Source organism: Mustela nigripes, unplaced genomic scaffold (assembly GCF_022355385.1).
Source record: "Mustela nigripes isolate SB6536 unplaced genomic scaffold, MUSNIG.SB6536 HiC_scaffold_75, whole genome shotgun sequence".
NCBI lineage: Eukaryota > Metazoa > Chordata > Mammalia > Carnivora > Mustelidae > Mustela > Mustela nigripes.
In genome coordinates this window covers 5,188,769-5,202,496 of record NW_026739490.1, presented here as the reverse complement: position 1 = coordinate 5,202,496, position 13,728 = coordinate 5,188,769, and the positions used below count along the sequence as shown (strand labels likewise).

General features: G+C 51.5%; 2 protein-coding genes and 5 non-coding genes across 8 annotated transcripts; 6 read left to right on the top strand and 1 right to left on the bottom strand.

Moving 5' to 3' along the window:
• The first annotated feature begins 850 nt into the window (after positions 1-850).
• LOC132008149 (nucleolar protein 56) lies at positions 851-6,488 on the top strand. The gene is made up of 12 exons (XM_059386547.1): positions 851-926; positions 1,088-1,177; positions 1,544-1,658; positions 2,567-2,728; positions 2,894-3,092; positions 3,452-3,639; positions 3,718-3,869; positions 4,044-4,144; positions 4,503-4,651; positions 4,884-5,005; positions 5,200-5,337; positions 6,029-6,488. Exons 1-12 carry the CDS (start codon positions 924-926, stop codon positions 6,401-6,403), a joined length of 1,794 nt encoding a protein of 597 aa, XP_059242530.1. The 5' UTR covers positions 851-923; the 3' UTR covers positions 6,404-6,488.
• On the top strand, positions 2,339-2,406 carry LOC132008185 (small nucleolar RNA SNORD110). Its single transcript, XR_009401560.1, has one exon. It is a non-coding gene; the product is annotated as a small nucleolar RNA SNORD110 (small nucleolar RNA).
• LOC132008183 (small nucleolar RNA SNORA51) lies at positions 3,206-3,336 on the top strand. The gene has a single exon (XR_009401558.1). It is a non-coding gene; the product is annotated as a small nucleolar RNA SNORA51 (small nucleolar RNA).
• On the top strand, positions 4,207-4,292 carry LOC132008184 (small nucleolar RNA SNORD86). Its single transcript, XR_009401559.1, has one exon. It is a non-coding gene; the product is annotated as a small nucleolar RNA SNORD86 (small nucleolar RNA).
• LOC132008182 (small nucleolar RNA SNORD56) lies at positions 4,719-4,789 on the top strand. The gene has a single exon (XR_009401557.1). It is a non-coding gene; the product is annotated as a small nucleolar RNA SNORD56 (small nucleolar RNA).
• On the top strand, positions 5,058-5,128 carry LOC132008187 (small nucleolar RNA SNORD57). Its single transcript, XR_009401561.1, has one exon. It is a non-coding gene; the product is annotated as a small nucleolar RNA SNORD57 (small nucleolar RNA).
• IDH3B (isocitrate dehydrogenase (NAD(+)) 3 non-catalytic subunit beta) lies at positions 6,484-11,728 on the bottom strand. 2 transcript variants are annotated; one of them, XM_059386549.1, is made up of 12 exons: positions 11,625-11,728; positions 11,412-11,492; positions 11,205-11,303; positions 10,982-11,102; positions 9,000-9,060; positions 8,791-8,923; positions 8,553-8,686; positions 8,359-8,461; positions 8,116-8,262; positions 7,793-7,887; positions 7,608-7,668; positions 6,484-6,617 (listed from the first exon to the last, which is right to left on the bottom strand). In XM_059386549.1, exons 1-12 carry the CDS (start codon positions 11,658-11,660, stop codon positions 6,537-6,539), a joined length of 1,152 nt encoding a protein of 383 aa, XP_059242532.1. In that variant the 5' UTR covers positions 11,661-11,728; the 3' UTR covers positions 6,484-6,536. The 2 variants fall into 2 exon arrangements, with proteins under 2 accessions (XP_059242532.1, XP_059242531.1); XM_059386548.1 differs by lacking the exon at positions 6,484-6,617 and adding an exon at positions 6,673-6,935 and having other exon boundaries at positions 11,625-11,727.
• Between the last annotated feature and the right edge of the window lie 2,000 nt (positions 11,729-13,728).

The following is a 13,728-nucleotide window of genomic DNA, read 5'->3' as shown; positions in this document are numbered from 1 at the left end:
TTCCCTCTGGCTTGTGCTCTTTACCAGTACGTACACCACTTTAGGATAAACAAGTTTGGGGTTTATCATTCTAGTATTAATTATTAAAGCAAAGGTAATTTCAAAATAATCGCCAAAATGCACAGAACCCGCCCTCGAGGACATGAAAGGAGCTCCAGTTCATTTGGAGCTAACTGAGGGTTCTACAGGGCGAGCAACACGTGGTCCTTCAAAAGGAGCTGGTTCTTCTTATAGAGGAACCAGAAACCGACTTGGGAAGCGGTGAGATCATTATTCTTTACTACTTTGTCGCCTGTGATAAAAATATAAAAAATAAAATACAACCGAAAAGCTCGAAGCCGGACACAAGAAGCGGCTTCTCCCGGTCTGCGCCAACGCGCCCCAGGCCCCGCTTCGGTCGGCGGGAGCAGGGTGGGTCCCGAGTGGGAATCGGGGATGCAGGCGTCCCGGGAGTTGGGGGGCGCAGGGATTAGTCCCCGGCCCCAGGTCACCCCCGCCGCGGAAAGCGGGCTCCGCAAGCTTCTGCAAAGGAATGGTGGCCGCGACCCGTGCGGGGCCTGTCGCCCGGCGACTGCCGAGCTCCGCCATCCAGAATTTCTACGATTGAACACCCGAGGGTTTGTAATATCTGGGAAAGCACTCCCCAGGCCCCCCATGCGGCCTGCAGGGCCAGCTACCGGCCCGCGCGTCCCCGGCAACCACGCCGGCCGGCGCCGCAGCAGAAGCCGGAAGGCCACCCGCGCGCCCGCGCTCCCCCTCCCGCGCTCCGGACGATACCACCGCGGCGGACCCCTCCGAAGGCCCGCAAAGGTATCGTCCCCAGCCTGTGATTGGCCGGCGGCTCGGGGGCGTGGCCTCCGGAGCCCCTTTCCGCGCGCCAGAGCCCGCTCGCCGCATTGCGAGCCGGGTCGGGAGCGGGCGCCATGGTGAGGAGTGGTTGTGCATGCGGTTGTGATGAAGGCCGAGCTTTGGGCCTGGGTGCGGGCGGGAGCCCGGCCCGGAGTCGGGGCCGGGGCCGGAGCCTGCCTTGGGAAACGACGGGCGAACGTGGGACCGCGCTGATGCTCGCGCCGCGGCTCTCTTGCAGGTGCTGCTGCACGTGCTGTTCGAGCACGCGGTCGGCTACGCGCTGCTGGCGCTGAAGGAGGTGGAGGAGATCAGCTTGCTGCTGCCGCAGGTGGGTAAAGCGGCGGGCTCACCGGCCTCGTCGCAGCCCCTCGGGCCCCGGTGCCCCAGCATGCACCGCGCCCTCCCACGTGGCCGGCCGCACATCAAGGGTTGCACTGGGCCAGAAAGCCCCAGAGCCGGGGGTCCATACCCGCTTTCGCGACTAGGGTCACGTTAGGAGTATTTAGAAGTAAGCCCCCCGGACTCTACCCCGTACGGTGAAGCGGACCGGGATTTAGGGCCTGCCTATAATCGGCTCATTTACGAAGCGTGCGGTTGCTTGGTACCTGTGACCGGGGCTGGAAACCGCTGCTTTACTGCGCCCTAGAGGCAAGAGCGAGGGAAGAAAACCGCTTATGCTCTCTTCTCCCCCAAGGTAGAGGAGTGCGTGCTCAACCTGGGCAAGTTCCATAACATCGTTCGTCTCGTGGCCTTTTGTCCCTTTGCCTCGTCCCAGGTTGCCTTGGAAAATGCCAACGCTGTATCCGAAGGTGAGTCGGCCACAACCAAGTGTTTTAGGGAGATGAGCGGAGGTTCAGTTGCTGCTGCTTTTATCCTCATGGGAGTTTGTGATAGCATTTTCATCTCTTTGGCTCATTTGTTCTAAATCTGATGCATGTTGGGCAGTATTTGGCGGGTACAGGATGTGGCTTAAAACAGCCCAAGGTGGGCACCTGGGTGGCTCAGTTGTTAAAGCATCTGCCTTCCCGGGGGTTCTGGAATTGAGCCCCACATCCGGATCCCTGCTGGGGGGAAGCCTGCTTCTCCCTCTCCCACTCCTCCTGCTTGTGTTCCCTGTCTCGTGTCTCTTTCTGTCAAATAAATAAATAAAATCTTTAAAAACAAACAAAAAACAGAGCCCAAGGTCTGGAGAGTATGGTATTAATATTTGAGGTGCATAATCCAGGCCTAGGCTTTGTGAGTGATAATTGATTAAGTGAAATCTGGTAGGGAGGCGTAGTTTAATGCTGAAGGTGGTTCTTTGGTCATTGATGAAGTAATTGGAAAAGGCAATTCTGGTACAGAAGAGCCAAGAAAAAGGTTTGGTCCCAGAAGGCAAATCAAATACTAAATACTTGTCTCCATAGTGCCCCTGGGGATGTTTAAGGTTTCCGTTCTATATTAAACACACGTGCTGTTAGCCCTGTACATCCTGTGGTTGATGCAGGCTTTGCAGTGATGACTTGAGTCTGTCAATCCCCTGAGTGCAGTCACTGATGTCTCCATGTCTCTGAGCAAAGCCTGAAGCAAGGAAGAATATAGGCATGCCATCTCCGCATGCTCTGTGGGACCAACGTAGGATCGTTTATCACTTAATCAGCGCTTAAGGGGCAAGGATTCCTTACATGATGTAAGCATTGTTCAGCATGTTAGTGGGAGCTCTGTTCTTTGCCTTGAGGTGTTGTTCATGAGGACCTCCGCCTGCTCTTGGAGACTCACCTGCCATCCAAAAAGAAGAAAGTGCTCCTGGGGGTTGGAGACCCCAAGATTGGTGCTGCTATACAAGAGGAGTTGGGGTACAACTGCCAGACTGGAGGCGTGATAGCGGAGATCCTGCGAGGTGGGACCACCTGTTAGCATTCTTGACATCTTGGAGGAGGGGGATCTGCAAACTTAATCAGTGTGCTTAAGGTTGCTTTTGGGAAGCCTCTCTGCTTGGCTGGCACCCATGGGTGCCAAAGGTGGCTTAGAGCCATCTCTAGCTCACTGTCTTGCCTTCCTCCAGGGGTTCGTCTGCATTTCCACAACCTGGTGAAGGGTCTAACAGATCTGTCTGCTTGTAAAGCCCAGTTGGGGCTGGGACACAGCTATTCTCGTGCCAAAGTTAAGTTTAATGTGAACCGGGTGGATAATATGATTATCCAGTCCATCAGCCTCCTGGACCAGCTGGATAAGGACATCAATACTTTCTCCATGCGTGTCAGGTAAAGTGCCCAAGCAAGCCCTGAGAAATGGGGTCTTTGCCCTGTGGTTTAGCGAATTTGGAATGCTAAAATCAGGACTGGCTCCTGTGGGTAGAAGAACATGGGGTGGGGCGAGCCTCCCGGTGCTTACCACAGGCTGTGTTCTTACACTGACTGTACAGAAAGAGGAGGCAGAGTAAATCCACCCATATACACCCCAGCCCAGGCTCTTTGCCTGGACTGTATTGTGAATGGGGGGACATGGCATTGAGGTTTTGTACTGGTCTTGATCCCTTTTCTCTGGGTAAAGAATTGCTATGGAGAGGGCTGAGGCTTTGAGACCTACCCTCTCGGCTAGGAGTGATTGTGGCCCTTTGCAGGGAGTGGTATGGGTATCACTTTCCTGAGCTGGTGAAGATCATCAACGACAACGCTACATACTGCCGCCTTGCTCAGTTCATTGGCAACCGGAGGGAGCTGAATGAAGAGAAGCTAGAGAAGCTGGAAGAGCTGACGATGGACGGGGCCAAGGCTAAGGCTATTCTGGATGCTTCGCGATCCTCCATGGGTCAGTACAGCCCTGGTGGCCAAGATAAGTTTGGGGCTATGAATATCTGGTCCCACGTTCACACTGGGTGTCCCTTAGGCATGGACATATCGGCCATCGATTTGATAAACATCGAGAGCTTCTCCAGCCGTGTGGTGTCTTTGTCAGAGTACCGCCAGAGCCTGCATACTTACCTGCGGTCCAAGATGAGCCAAGTGGCCCCCAGCCTCTCGGCCCTGATTGGGGAAGCGGTGCGTCACAGGGAGCAGAAAACAGGGCCACGGAGTGTTACCACATAGGTCCATACTGCTGTGTTTCCTGACCCTCTGTTATGTTCCCCAGCTGTATTTGATGGGGTGAAGCAGAATTAGGCAGTTGGTAGATAGGCAGTTCCAGCTTCTCTAATTCCTTGAATCCTTTTCCAGGTAGGTGCACGTCTCATTGCTCATGCTGGCAGCCTCACCAACCTGGCCAAGTATCCAGCGTCCACAGTGCAGATCCTTGGGGCTGAAAAGGCCCTGTTCAGGTACCAGTGAGGGCACCTGCCCGCACTCAGGTGCCACTTCTGGTGCCCACTGCTTGTTTGGGGATCACAGTGATGGCTGACCAGGGCTCCCTGACCTGTACAGACCTCTGCTATGGGGGTGATGGCCAGTCCTGGTGTCTGAGTGATTCCCAGGGCCCAGCAAAGGGACCAGATTTCCAGGTCAGCGACATTGGATGCCTTCCCTCTGCTTCTGGGAGCTGTGGGTTGGCGTAAGGTGGGGTCACTGGCCTAAGGCTCGCTCTGGACACCGAGGGTACAGGGGAGGGGAGGAGCTACCTTGGCTAGCAGGGTTGGAATTTCTGATCTTAAAACTCCCCACTAAATATTCTTCTCCCAGAGCCCTGAAGACAAGGGGTAACACCCCAAAATATGGACTCATTTTCCACTCCACCTTCATTGGCCGAGCAGCTGCCAAGAACAAAGGCCGCATCTCCCGATACCTGGCAAACAAATGCAGTATTGCCTCACGAATTGATTGCTTCTCTGGTATGGGTGGGGGGGGCTTGGAGGAGAAGGGGCTGGGAGGGAGGGAAGGCTGACTACCTAGCAGCTTCTACAATGATGGCAGTATTTTTCGTCAACAGCAGTTCACCTAGTGAGTGTTGATACCTTGGGTCTGAGTGAAGCTGAGGGTAGAGGGGAAACCGGGCGGGGAGCAGCTGGCCCTTTAGGGGCTGACAAGCTTTGTTTATCCACACATACACACACACACATCTAGAGGTGCCCACAAGTGTATTTGGGGAGAAGCTTCGAGAGCAAGTTGAGGAGCGGCTGTCATTCTATGAGACAGGAGAGATTCCACGAAAGAATCTGGATGTCATGAAGGAAGCAATGGTTCAGGTCAGTTTGAACTTTGCTGCGGGGGGGTCGGGGGAGGACAAGAGCTGGCTGTTGGAAGTGATGAGCTGGCTCAGCCTGACCTCATAGAGTGGAGGCAAAAAACTGATTTAATGAGCCTGATCCAGGGAGGCCAGAAGGGAGGCCTGGAAAGCCTGCAGTCTTCGGGGCCTCTTCAGCACCTTTCTTTGGGCTAGGCAGAGGAAGCGGCTGCTGAGATGGCTAGGAAGCTGGAGAAGCAGGAGAAGAAACGGCTGAAGAAGGAGAAAAAACGGCTAGCCGCCCTGGCGCTCGCATCTTCGGAAAACAACAGCAGTACCCCAGAGGAGTGTGAGGTCAGTAGGCAGCCTGGCCCTCAGCCCAAGGCGAACACCCTGGATGTAGGGTTCTTAACAGCAGAACAAAGGATGTACTACCTCAAGCCATGGTCTTGGGTCCAGGCTTTTGGACTGAAAGAAGGACCTGAAACATCTCAACTACCTCTTGATTCTATAGGAAGGAGATAGGTGCTGAGAGAACTGGCTCAGGAGCCCAGAGAGCTGGTTGTAGCACACCGGGTCCCTGGGCAAGTGTTCTGTCCTCGGCTGCCTCCCAGGAGTCCTCAACCGGGGGTAGTGTAAATCCCTGCTCTGCGCGTTCTCAGCCGTGTGTCCGGAGGCGGTGCCATTTCCTAGTGGGGCTTGGGGCAGGGGTCTCCACAGTCCAATGTCGTGGTCCCTCCACCCTTGGGATTTTTCATGGAGTGCCCAGTTTGTCAAGTTTTTCAGGGTCCCCTTTGCAACATAGCATGATGGTTCTGTTGTGGGTTTCTCTAGAAGCTATTTCACGGGCTTAGGTGACCATTCTCCCTTTCTAAGTGGGAGTCCCCTTTGGGGTGGATTTCCAATGTCTGTTAAACCATCCCAGAAACAGATTTTCACATCATTTCCGCATCTTTATGCCCCAACTACTTAGTTGCAGCAGTTTTAATAGGCATGTGTGCGTTCATATGATGAATGATGGTTTCATACCCATTTCATTCTTTAGGAGACAAATGAAAGACCCAAAAAGAAGAAAAAGCAAAAGCCCCAGGAGATTCCACAGGAGAATGGAATGGAAGACCCACCTGTCCCTGTTTCCAAACCCAAGAAAAAGAAATCTTTTTCCAAGGAGGAGCTGGTTAGTAGTGATCTTGAAGAGACAGCTGGCAGTGTAAGTCTTCCCAAGAGGAAGAAATCTGCCCCCAAAGAGGAACCAGTTAGTGATGCTGAAGAGGCAGGAACCAGGATCATCCCCAAGAAAAAGAGGAAATTCTCGTCCAAGGAGGAGCCACTCAGCAGTGGGCCTGAGGAAGCTGCTGGCAGCAAGAGCAGCAGCTCCAAGAAAAAGAAAAAGCTCCGGAAGCTAGCCCAGGAAGACTAGGTCGGACATTTCCTGGTGGGAGGCACAGCCCCCATACCCTTTCCCAACCCACCATTATATCCCAATAAAAAACAACTTCACAAGAGTCAATAATGTGTTTTTATTCAACACCTTACATGGTTATGGGTGGGACCTATGGTTGAGGCAGAGCACCAATGACCGCCTCAGTGAAGTCCTGGCAGGTGGCATAGCCACCCATGTCAGAAGTTCGAACCTGTAGGGGAGAATTGGCATCATCCCTGTGGCCTAGGCCCCATCCCTAACCTCTCCCCCGCCCCCCACCCCCACCGAATAACACCGTTCCCTAAGGAAGCCAGCCCCAGGACAACCTAGGCTCCGCCCAGATGATTATAGTCTAAAGGTTTAAGAACTCTTCTCTGGTCCACTGTACTGAAGGGAGGTGTAGGTAGTATGGTCCTTGTGAGGTTGGAGGGAATAAAGGGGTCTAGCCCCCATGGGGGTGCAGGTGGCCGATGACAGACTTGATGAAGTCGGTTGTGGTGCTGTAGCCGCCCATGTCTCGAGTCCGCACCTACAGCCACCACCGGCAACAGCCGTGGGGAAGAAGAGAAGAGAGCCCATGAAGGGGGGATAGGGCAATGTGATGGAAATGGAATCCAAGAAAGGATGGCAAGGCCAGGAAGAAGATGCAGTGCGGCAGTCGCAAGGAGGTGGCCAGATGTGCAGAGGGCCAGAGCCCCTCTCGGAGCTGTGCTGCAGCCGGGGCAGGATGGGAGGGAGGCTGAGCATGAAGTGAGATGGAGAATGCGAATCAGAGACAGGACAAGGATGCCTTGGAGAAAATCAGACCAGGTGCAGGGAAAGGCGGCCAAGGATGCAGACAAGGACAGGCTTCCAGGTGTGAAGGTGCCACCTGGGCCTCATTCTGCCTGCTATGTCCCTCTGCTCCTCCATCCCCTGGGCTGTCTCCCCACATAAAGAGCTGCAAGTGCCGCCTTCAATGGCCATAAAAGATCCAATGGATGGAGCAGGAAAGAGGGAATAGCAGACGGTAATCAAGAGGCAAAGGAGAGCCAGAGGATGAAACAGCCAGGAGAAGGGAGGTGAAGAACAGCCCTGAGAGCAACAGGGGAAGATCAGAGAGCAAAAGATGTTCTGGGGACCTGGAGGGAAAGGCGGCCCCAATTCAGGTTCCCCAAAGAGGAGTGCCAAGGCCCTGAAACCCACAGCCTCTCTAACTCACCTTGCCAACTTTGATCACCTTCTTCACCGCATCCGCAATCATGTTGGAGTGATACTCGAGACTGTCAATGTGGACAGGAAGGAACTGAGATTCTCCCCACGGCATTCCAAATCTCCTCTACTGTGCTCCCCCCTTAACACCCTGCCTCCTGCCCCAGACCTCCATGACCTTCTTGAGATACCCACTTCAAATGCCGCAGCATGTTGGAAGCGGAGAGCAGCATGGCTGTGGGGTTGGCGATGTTCCTGCCCACTGCCTGGGCAAACGGGTGCCGGGCTCCCTGTGGACAGAGGGCAGACTAGAGTCACTGGGGGCAGACATTACGCAGAGTCTAAGGTCAGGGAGAGGCATAAGGGAAGAGAGAACGGGCCAGGGACACTGAGAAGAGGCACAGTGGAGGGGACAGAGCACAGCAGGAAGGGAGCACGTTGGGAGGCAGCTATCAAGGGACCTCAAGTCAGAAGACAGGCATGCAGAGAAAGTTGGGAGAAGTGGGGATCTCACTCACCGTCTCAAAGACTGCGTACTCTGCACTGTAGCTCTCACCAGGGACCACACCAGCTCCCCCAACCAAGCCAGCAGCCAGATTGTCGATAATGTTCCCATAGAGATTGGGCATCACTAGCACATCAAACTGGTAAGGATTCTGCACCAGCTAGGGGGCAAAATGTGTAGCATGGACAAGAGAATTAAGTTCTGCTCCCGGCCCCTCCCCGGCACCATGAGAGCAGAGACATGGGGAGGACATTACCTGCATGCAGCAGTTGTCTATGATCATTGTCTCAAACTTGATTTTGGGGTACAATTCAGCAACTTCCTCACAGCACTGCAGGAACAATCCATCCCCAAGTTTCCTGTCCGTGAGGACAAAGGGAACAAAGTCAGTCAAGAGTGCAACGGGCTACCTTCCTGGGAGCCTATCCCATGTAAAGGCATGTCCCTCACATGATGTTGGCCTTGTGCACAGCCGTGACCTTGCCCCGCCCCTTCTTGGTGGCATAGTCAAAGGCAAACTTTGCAATCCGCTGAGATTTGGTTCGAGTGACAATCTTCAAGCACTCAATCACACCTCTTGCACTCTGTGTAAGAAGAGAGAAGCAGCCAGGTGACCCTGAAAAGAAGGGAAGGAGCTATGCCACTCTCCCACCTTCACCCCTGACCTCCCCAATTTCTAGGGCCTCACCTCATGTTCCAGGGAGCTGTATTCTCCTTCTGTCTGCTCCCGAATGATCACCAGATCCAGATTGTTGTGTCGAGTCTTGTACCCAGGAAGTGATTTCACATGGACTACATTGGCAAACAAGTCCAACTTACGCCTGGGGGTGGGGCAGAGCCATTAGCACCATGTCTGGTGCTCTAGGACTCCTCTGACGCATGGCCCCCACCACCTACCTTAGCCGCATATCGTAGGAGGCTAGCTCGCCCTTATATTCCATCGGGGTATGGATCTTTCCTGCATAAACAAAGGGGTCAGGGTTGGGCACAAACCAAGCCCAAGGGAAGCCAGATCAGTGTCTGATCCTCTCAGTGACAAGATGCAACCCAGACTCCTCTCCCACTCCCAAATCTGTGACTTTTAAGTGCCTCTGGAGGCAAAGAAAAATGCCGTTAAAACCAGTGTTTTATAAGACAAAACCAGAGAGGGAGACAAACCATAAGAGATTCTTAATCTCAGGAAACAAACAGAGTTGCTGGAGTGGAGGGGAGGGGGAGTGATGGGGTGGCTGGGGGATGGACATGGGGGAGGGCATGTGCTATGGTGAGCGCTGTGAATTGTGTAAGACTCGAATCACAGACCTGTACCCCTGAAACAATACATTATATGTTAATTTAAAAACAAAACAAAACAGTGTTTTATTTTTAGTTACTCTATTTAATTTACGATGAAACTTCAAGGTGACCTAAAAGGAGGACAAAGAACATTTTCATGTGATCAAACAGCCTGGGTTTAATAGGCTAAGAAACAATGCTAAGGAACCTATGACCTTTCTTGATGTATGCCTGTCTACCTACTTGACATTTTTTCAACTGATACTTACTGAATACTGGCCATGCATCAGGCACTAAGGATTTCAACCAAAAAACACAATACCCAATTCCTGTCTTCAAGGGGCAAACAATACATCGGGGAAGACAAATGCAAAACACATGATAAATACCATGGACGAGGTATTAACGTTATGTACAGGAACCCCGAGTAGAAATTCCCTCTGGTAACATCTAGAAATGTCATAGAACACTTGGCATTTCAGCCAAGCCTTTAGTTAAGTGAGTACAGTAGGTTGAATAGTGACTCCAAAATGGTATGTCCATTACCATTTACCCTAATTCCTGAATCTTATTTGTGACCTTATTTGGGAATATAAAATGTGACCTTATTGGGAAAATAGGGTTTGTAGACTAATTAAGTATCTTGAGATGAAATCAACTTGAATTAGAGTACTCTAAATCCATTAAGTCTTCCTACAGGAAAACAAAGAGAAACAGATACACAGATACAGAGAGGGAAAAGCCATAGGATGACTGAGGCAGAGATCGTAGTGATGTATCTCGAAGTCAAGAAAGAAACACCAGGAGCCACCAGGAGCTGGAAGAGGCAAAGAAGCATTCTCCCTGAAGCCTTCAGAGGAAGCCCTTCCAACAACTTAATTTTGGGATTCTGGCCTCCAGAACTGTCAGAACAAATCTCTTATTTTAGGCCCCTAGCTTTGAGGTTAATTTGTACAGTAGCCCTAGGAAACTGTAATACAGTAAGTGAGAACTAATCTAACAGGTAGCATCCGAGAAAGAACATTCTGGGCAGAAGTAATGACTAAGTCAAGATATTCAAGACAGTACACGTATTTGGAAATTAAGGGTCCAGTGTGACCAAAGCACAGAACAAGTGTTATGGAAATAAAGGCAGAAGAAGTGAAAGTCAGCTTATGAAAAACTTACTTTCCTAAGCTAAGGCTGGGCCTGACAAAGTCATGTTAGTCTTTCCAAAAGAAGAGATGCAGATGGAGGATTGTAGGGGGTGGGACCGGAAGCCCCCAAAACAAACAACAAACAAATGAGATTAAAGCAAAGAAGCAGAGGGGAAGACAGAAGAAAAGAGGCAGCTAGAAGAGGCATTCTAGAAACACAGTGAACAAGATTTGATAACCCATGATGGAGCCCCTGACAGACTTCAAACCTTGATGCCTTCCTGCAAAGGCAGCTCAAATGATGACTCTCAACTCCTGAGTTAACAGACAGAAGAAACAAACAGCCGCAAAATGGTGATGGGAGCTTGGGGGACTTCATGTGTTAGCATGTGCAGAAAGAAGCTTAAAGAATATTTGCTCACATGACTTTAAGGGACACGTGGGGGCGTAGCAAGGGAGCACACATACCAATGATGGCCACCTTGTTTTCCTTCATGGAACTCAACACCTGCTCCAGCTTCTCCTCAGATGCCATATTCTGCACCTCGCTCAGGTGATGCTCCTGGAACTCCACTGGGACAGAGGCAGCCTTTGGGGACACGTACCAAAAATCTCTGGGTCAGGATCGAGTAAGCAGTCCTTTCCAACCCACGCCATAGTCCGTGCTGGCTGATTCCCCCAGGGCCCTCACCTTGAACACCTCCTTGACAGCGTGCATCAGTTCGGGCCCCACGCCGTCTCCTGGCAGCATAGTCACGGGAAAGGCTCCCTCCACTCTCATGTCCTCAGCCTGGAAGCAGTGCCGTCAGGGCTAGAGCTGCGGCGGGGGCACAGACTCCCGGGGAGAGGGAATGAGGGGTGAGGGGAGTGGGCAGGCAGGAATCGGACCTGCCCTTACCTGGCTCCGCGAGGCGGCCTGCGCCACGGCCGAGGTACACAGGCTCCTCCATGCCCCGGGGTTCGGGGCGGCGACCAGAGCCTGCGACACAGACGCACACGCCTGTGAGGTCGGGTATGGGAGTCCCAGCCCCCGAGTACCGCTGTGAACCCGGTACAATCCCGCCGCTCCCCCGCCCGCCCGGCCTCGGCCCGACCTGACCCCGGGCCTCACTCGGGTCAAACAGCGGACACCTATGCGAGCTGCCATGTTTTCAGCAGGAAGTCCAGGGGAAGTGACGCCGGAAGCGGCGTGGCCCGGCACCCCGGCACTTCCGGTCCGCGCAATACGGCGGTGAGGGGCCGCGGGCGATTCTCTTTTCCTTCCACCAGCGCCACCTGTCCTCTCCTGCGTCTCTGGCGCCTTCCTCGTCTTCTCCTTACCCCTTGCCCTGGAGCCTGACGGGAGACACAAGTGCTCTGTCTGTTGCTTGGTTTTCAGGCTCCATATTTATGCTGAAACTAACACCGAAGGACAATATGCGATTTCATGCGAGTACCTGAGTTCAACGGGTTGAGAAACAACAAGGAATCTGGCTTTTCTTCATGTTTTTGTGTCTATGTCTTTGTTTCTCTCTTAGCCAGTACTCGCTGAACATTCGTGTATGAGGCACTAAAAGAGTACATGAACACAATATAGCCCATGGGGGAAGGTGTCCTGTCTGGTTTCTCCTGCAGTCTCCTAGCCGGCCCAGTGACTCCGTATTAATCAAGTTTCTTGGTTTTTTTCCTGTGTGGCCCTGTTCGTGCTCTGATAGTGTGTCCCAGGCCTCAACTACCCTGGGCAGGACCATTAACTGGAGACAGAAATTACGTCAAGCATGTAAGTGTGGCCAAAGGGGAATTTTAAACTTTTTTTTTTTTTTTAAGATTTAATTTTTTAAATTTTTTAAAATTATTTTTTAAAGATTTTTTTTTTAATTTATTAGTCAGAGATCACAAGTAGGCAGAGAGAGAGAGGAGGAAGCAGGCTCCCCGCTGAGCAGAGAGCCTGATGTGGGGCTTGATCCCAGAACCCTGGGATTATGACCTGAGCCAAAGGCAGAGGCTTTAACCCACAGAGCCACCCAGGGGCCCCTTACGATTTTATTTTTAAACAACCTCTACAACCAACAGGGAGCTGGAACTCACAACCCTAAGATCAAGAGACAGATGCTCTTCTGAGCCAGCCGGGGCTCCCCGACTGATTTTAAAAATTCCACTCACTTGCCATTTACAGGTGACCTGCCTAAAACCAAAATGGCAAGGGAGGATTTGCCTAAACCAGTATTCTTTAGAAATGTGATTTTTGGATCTCCTGTCCAAGTGGACCAGGGGCATTTGTGTAGAAAGCAGACTTAGGGGGTGCCTGAGTGACTCAGTGGGTTAAAGCCTCTGCCTTCGGCTCAGGTCATGATCCCAGGGTCCTGGGATGAAGCCCCACATCAGGCTCTCTGCTCAGTGGGGAGCCTGCTTCTCCCGCGCTCTCTCTCTCTGCGTGTCTGCCTACTTGTGATCTCTATCTGTCCAATAAATAAATAAAAGTCTTTTTTTTTAAATCTTTTTAAAAAAAGCAGACTTAGGAATTCTACCCCAGACTTGCAGAATCTGAGTCTCAAGATTGGGGACCCCAGGAAATACATTTTTAACAAGCACCTCCAGATGACACACACTGAAAGCCACACACTAGTTAGGTTCTCTGTAATTTATATACCTCATCCAAGATTTATAGATTTAAAGATTAGATAATGGTTAAGAGTCTTGAACAAATGAAAAGTGCTGTGTAGATATAAGGCTGCCATAAATATTATAGTTAATATAATTTATTAAGGTATACTACTACTATTCCTCAATCTCCATTCATTTATCCCATGAAACAAATCAAAACTAGAGAGAATCAGGGGCACCTAGGTGGCTCAGTCGCTTGAGTGACCAACTCTTGATCTCTGCACATGTCTTAATCTCGGGGTCATGAGGTCAAGCCCCAAGTTGTACTCTAGGCTGGGCATGGAATCTACTTAAAAACAAACAAGCAAACAAACAAACAAACAAACAAAAAACTAGAGCGTATCAGTACCTTGTTCCCATAGACTCCCTAGTCCCAAATTCCATGCTGCTATTGCCATTCACCACCATTTTACTCCTCCAAATATCACTCTGATAAAGAAAAAGTGAGAGATTTACTCTTCTTAAAAATCTATATTTTTTGTTACTTTAGGACATTTAGGGTGAACAAGGCAGGTCCTGCCTGGTGGAGGTGAGAATGAACCTGGTTCTCTGGGGCACGATTAGGAGAGCAG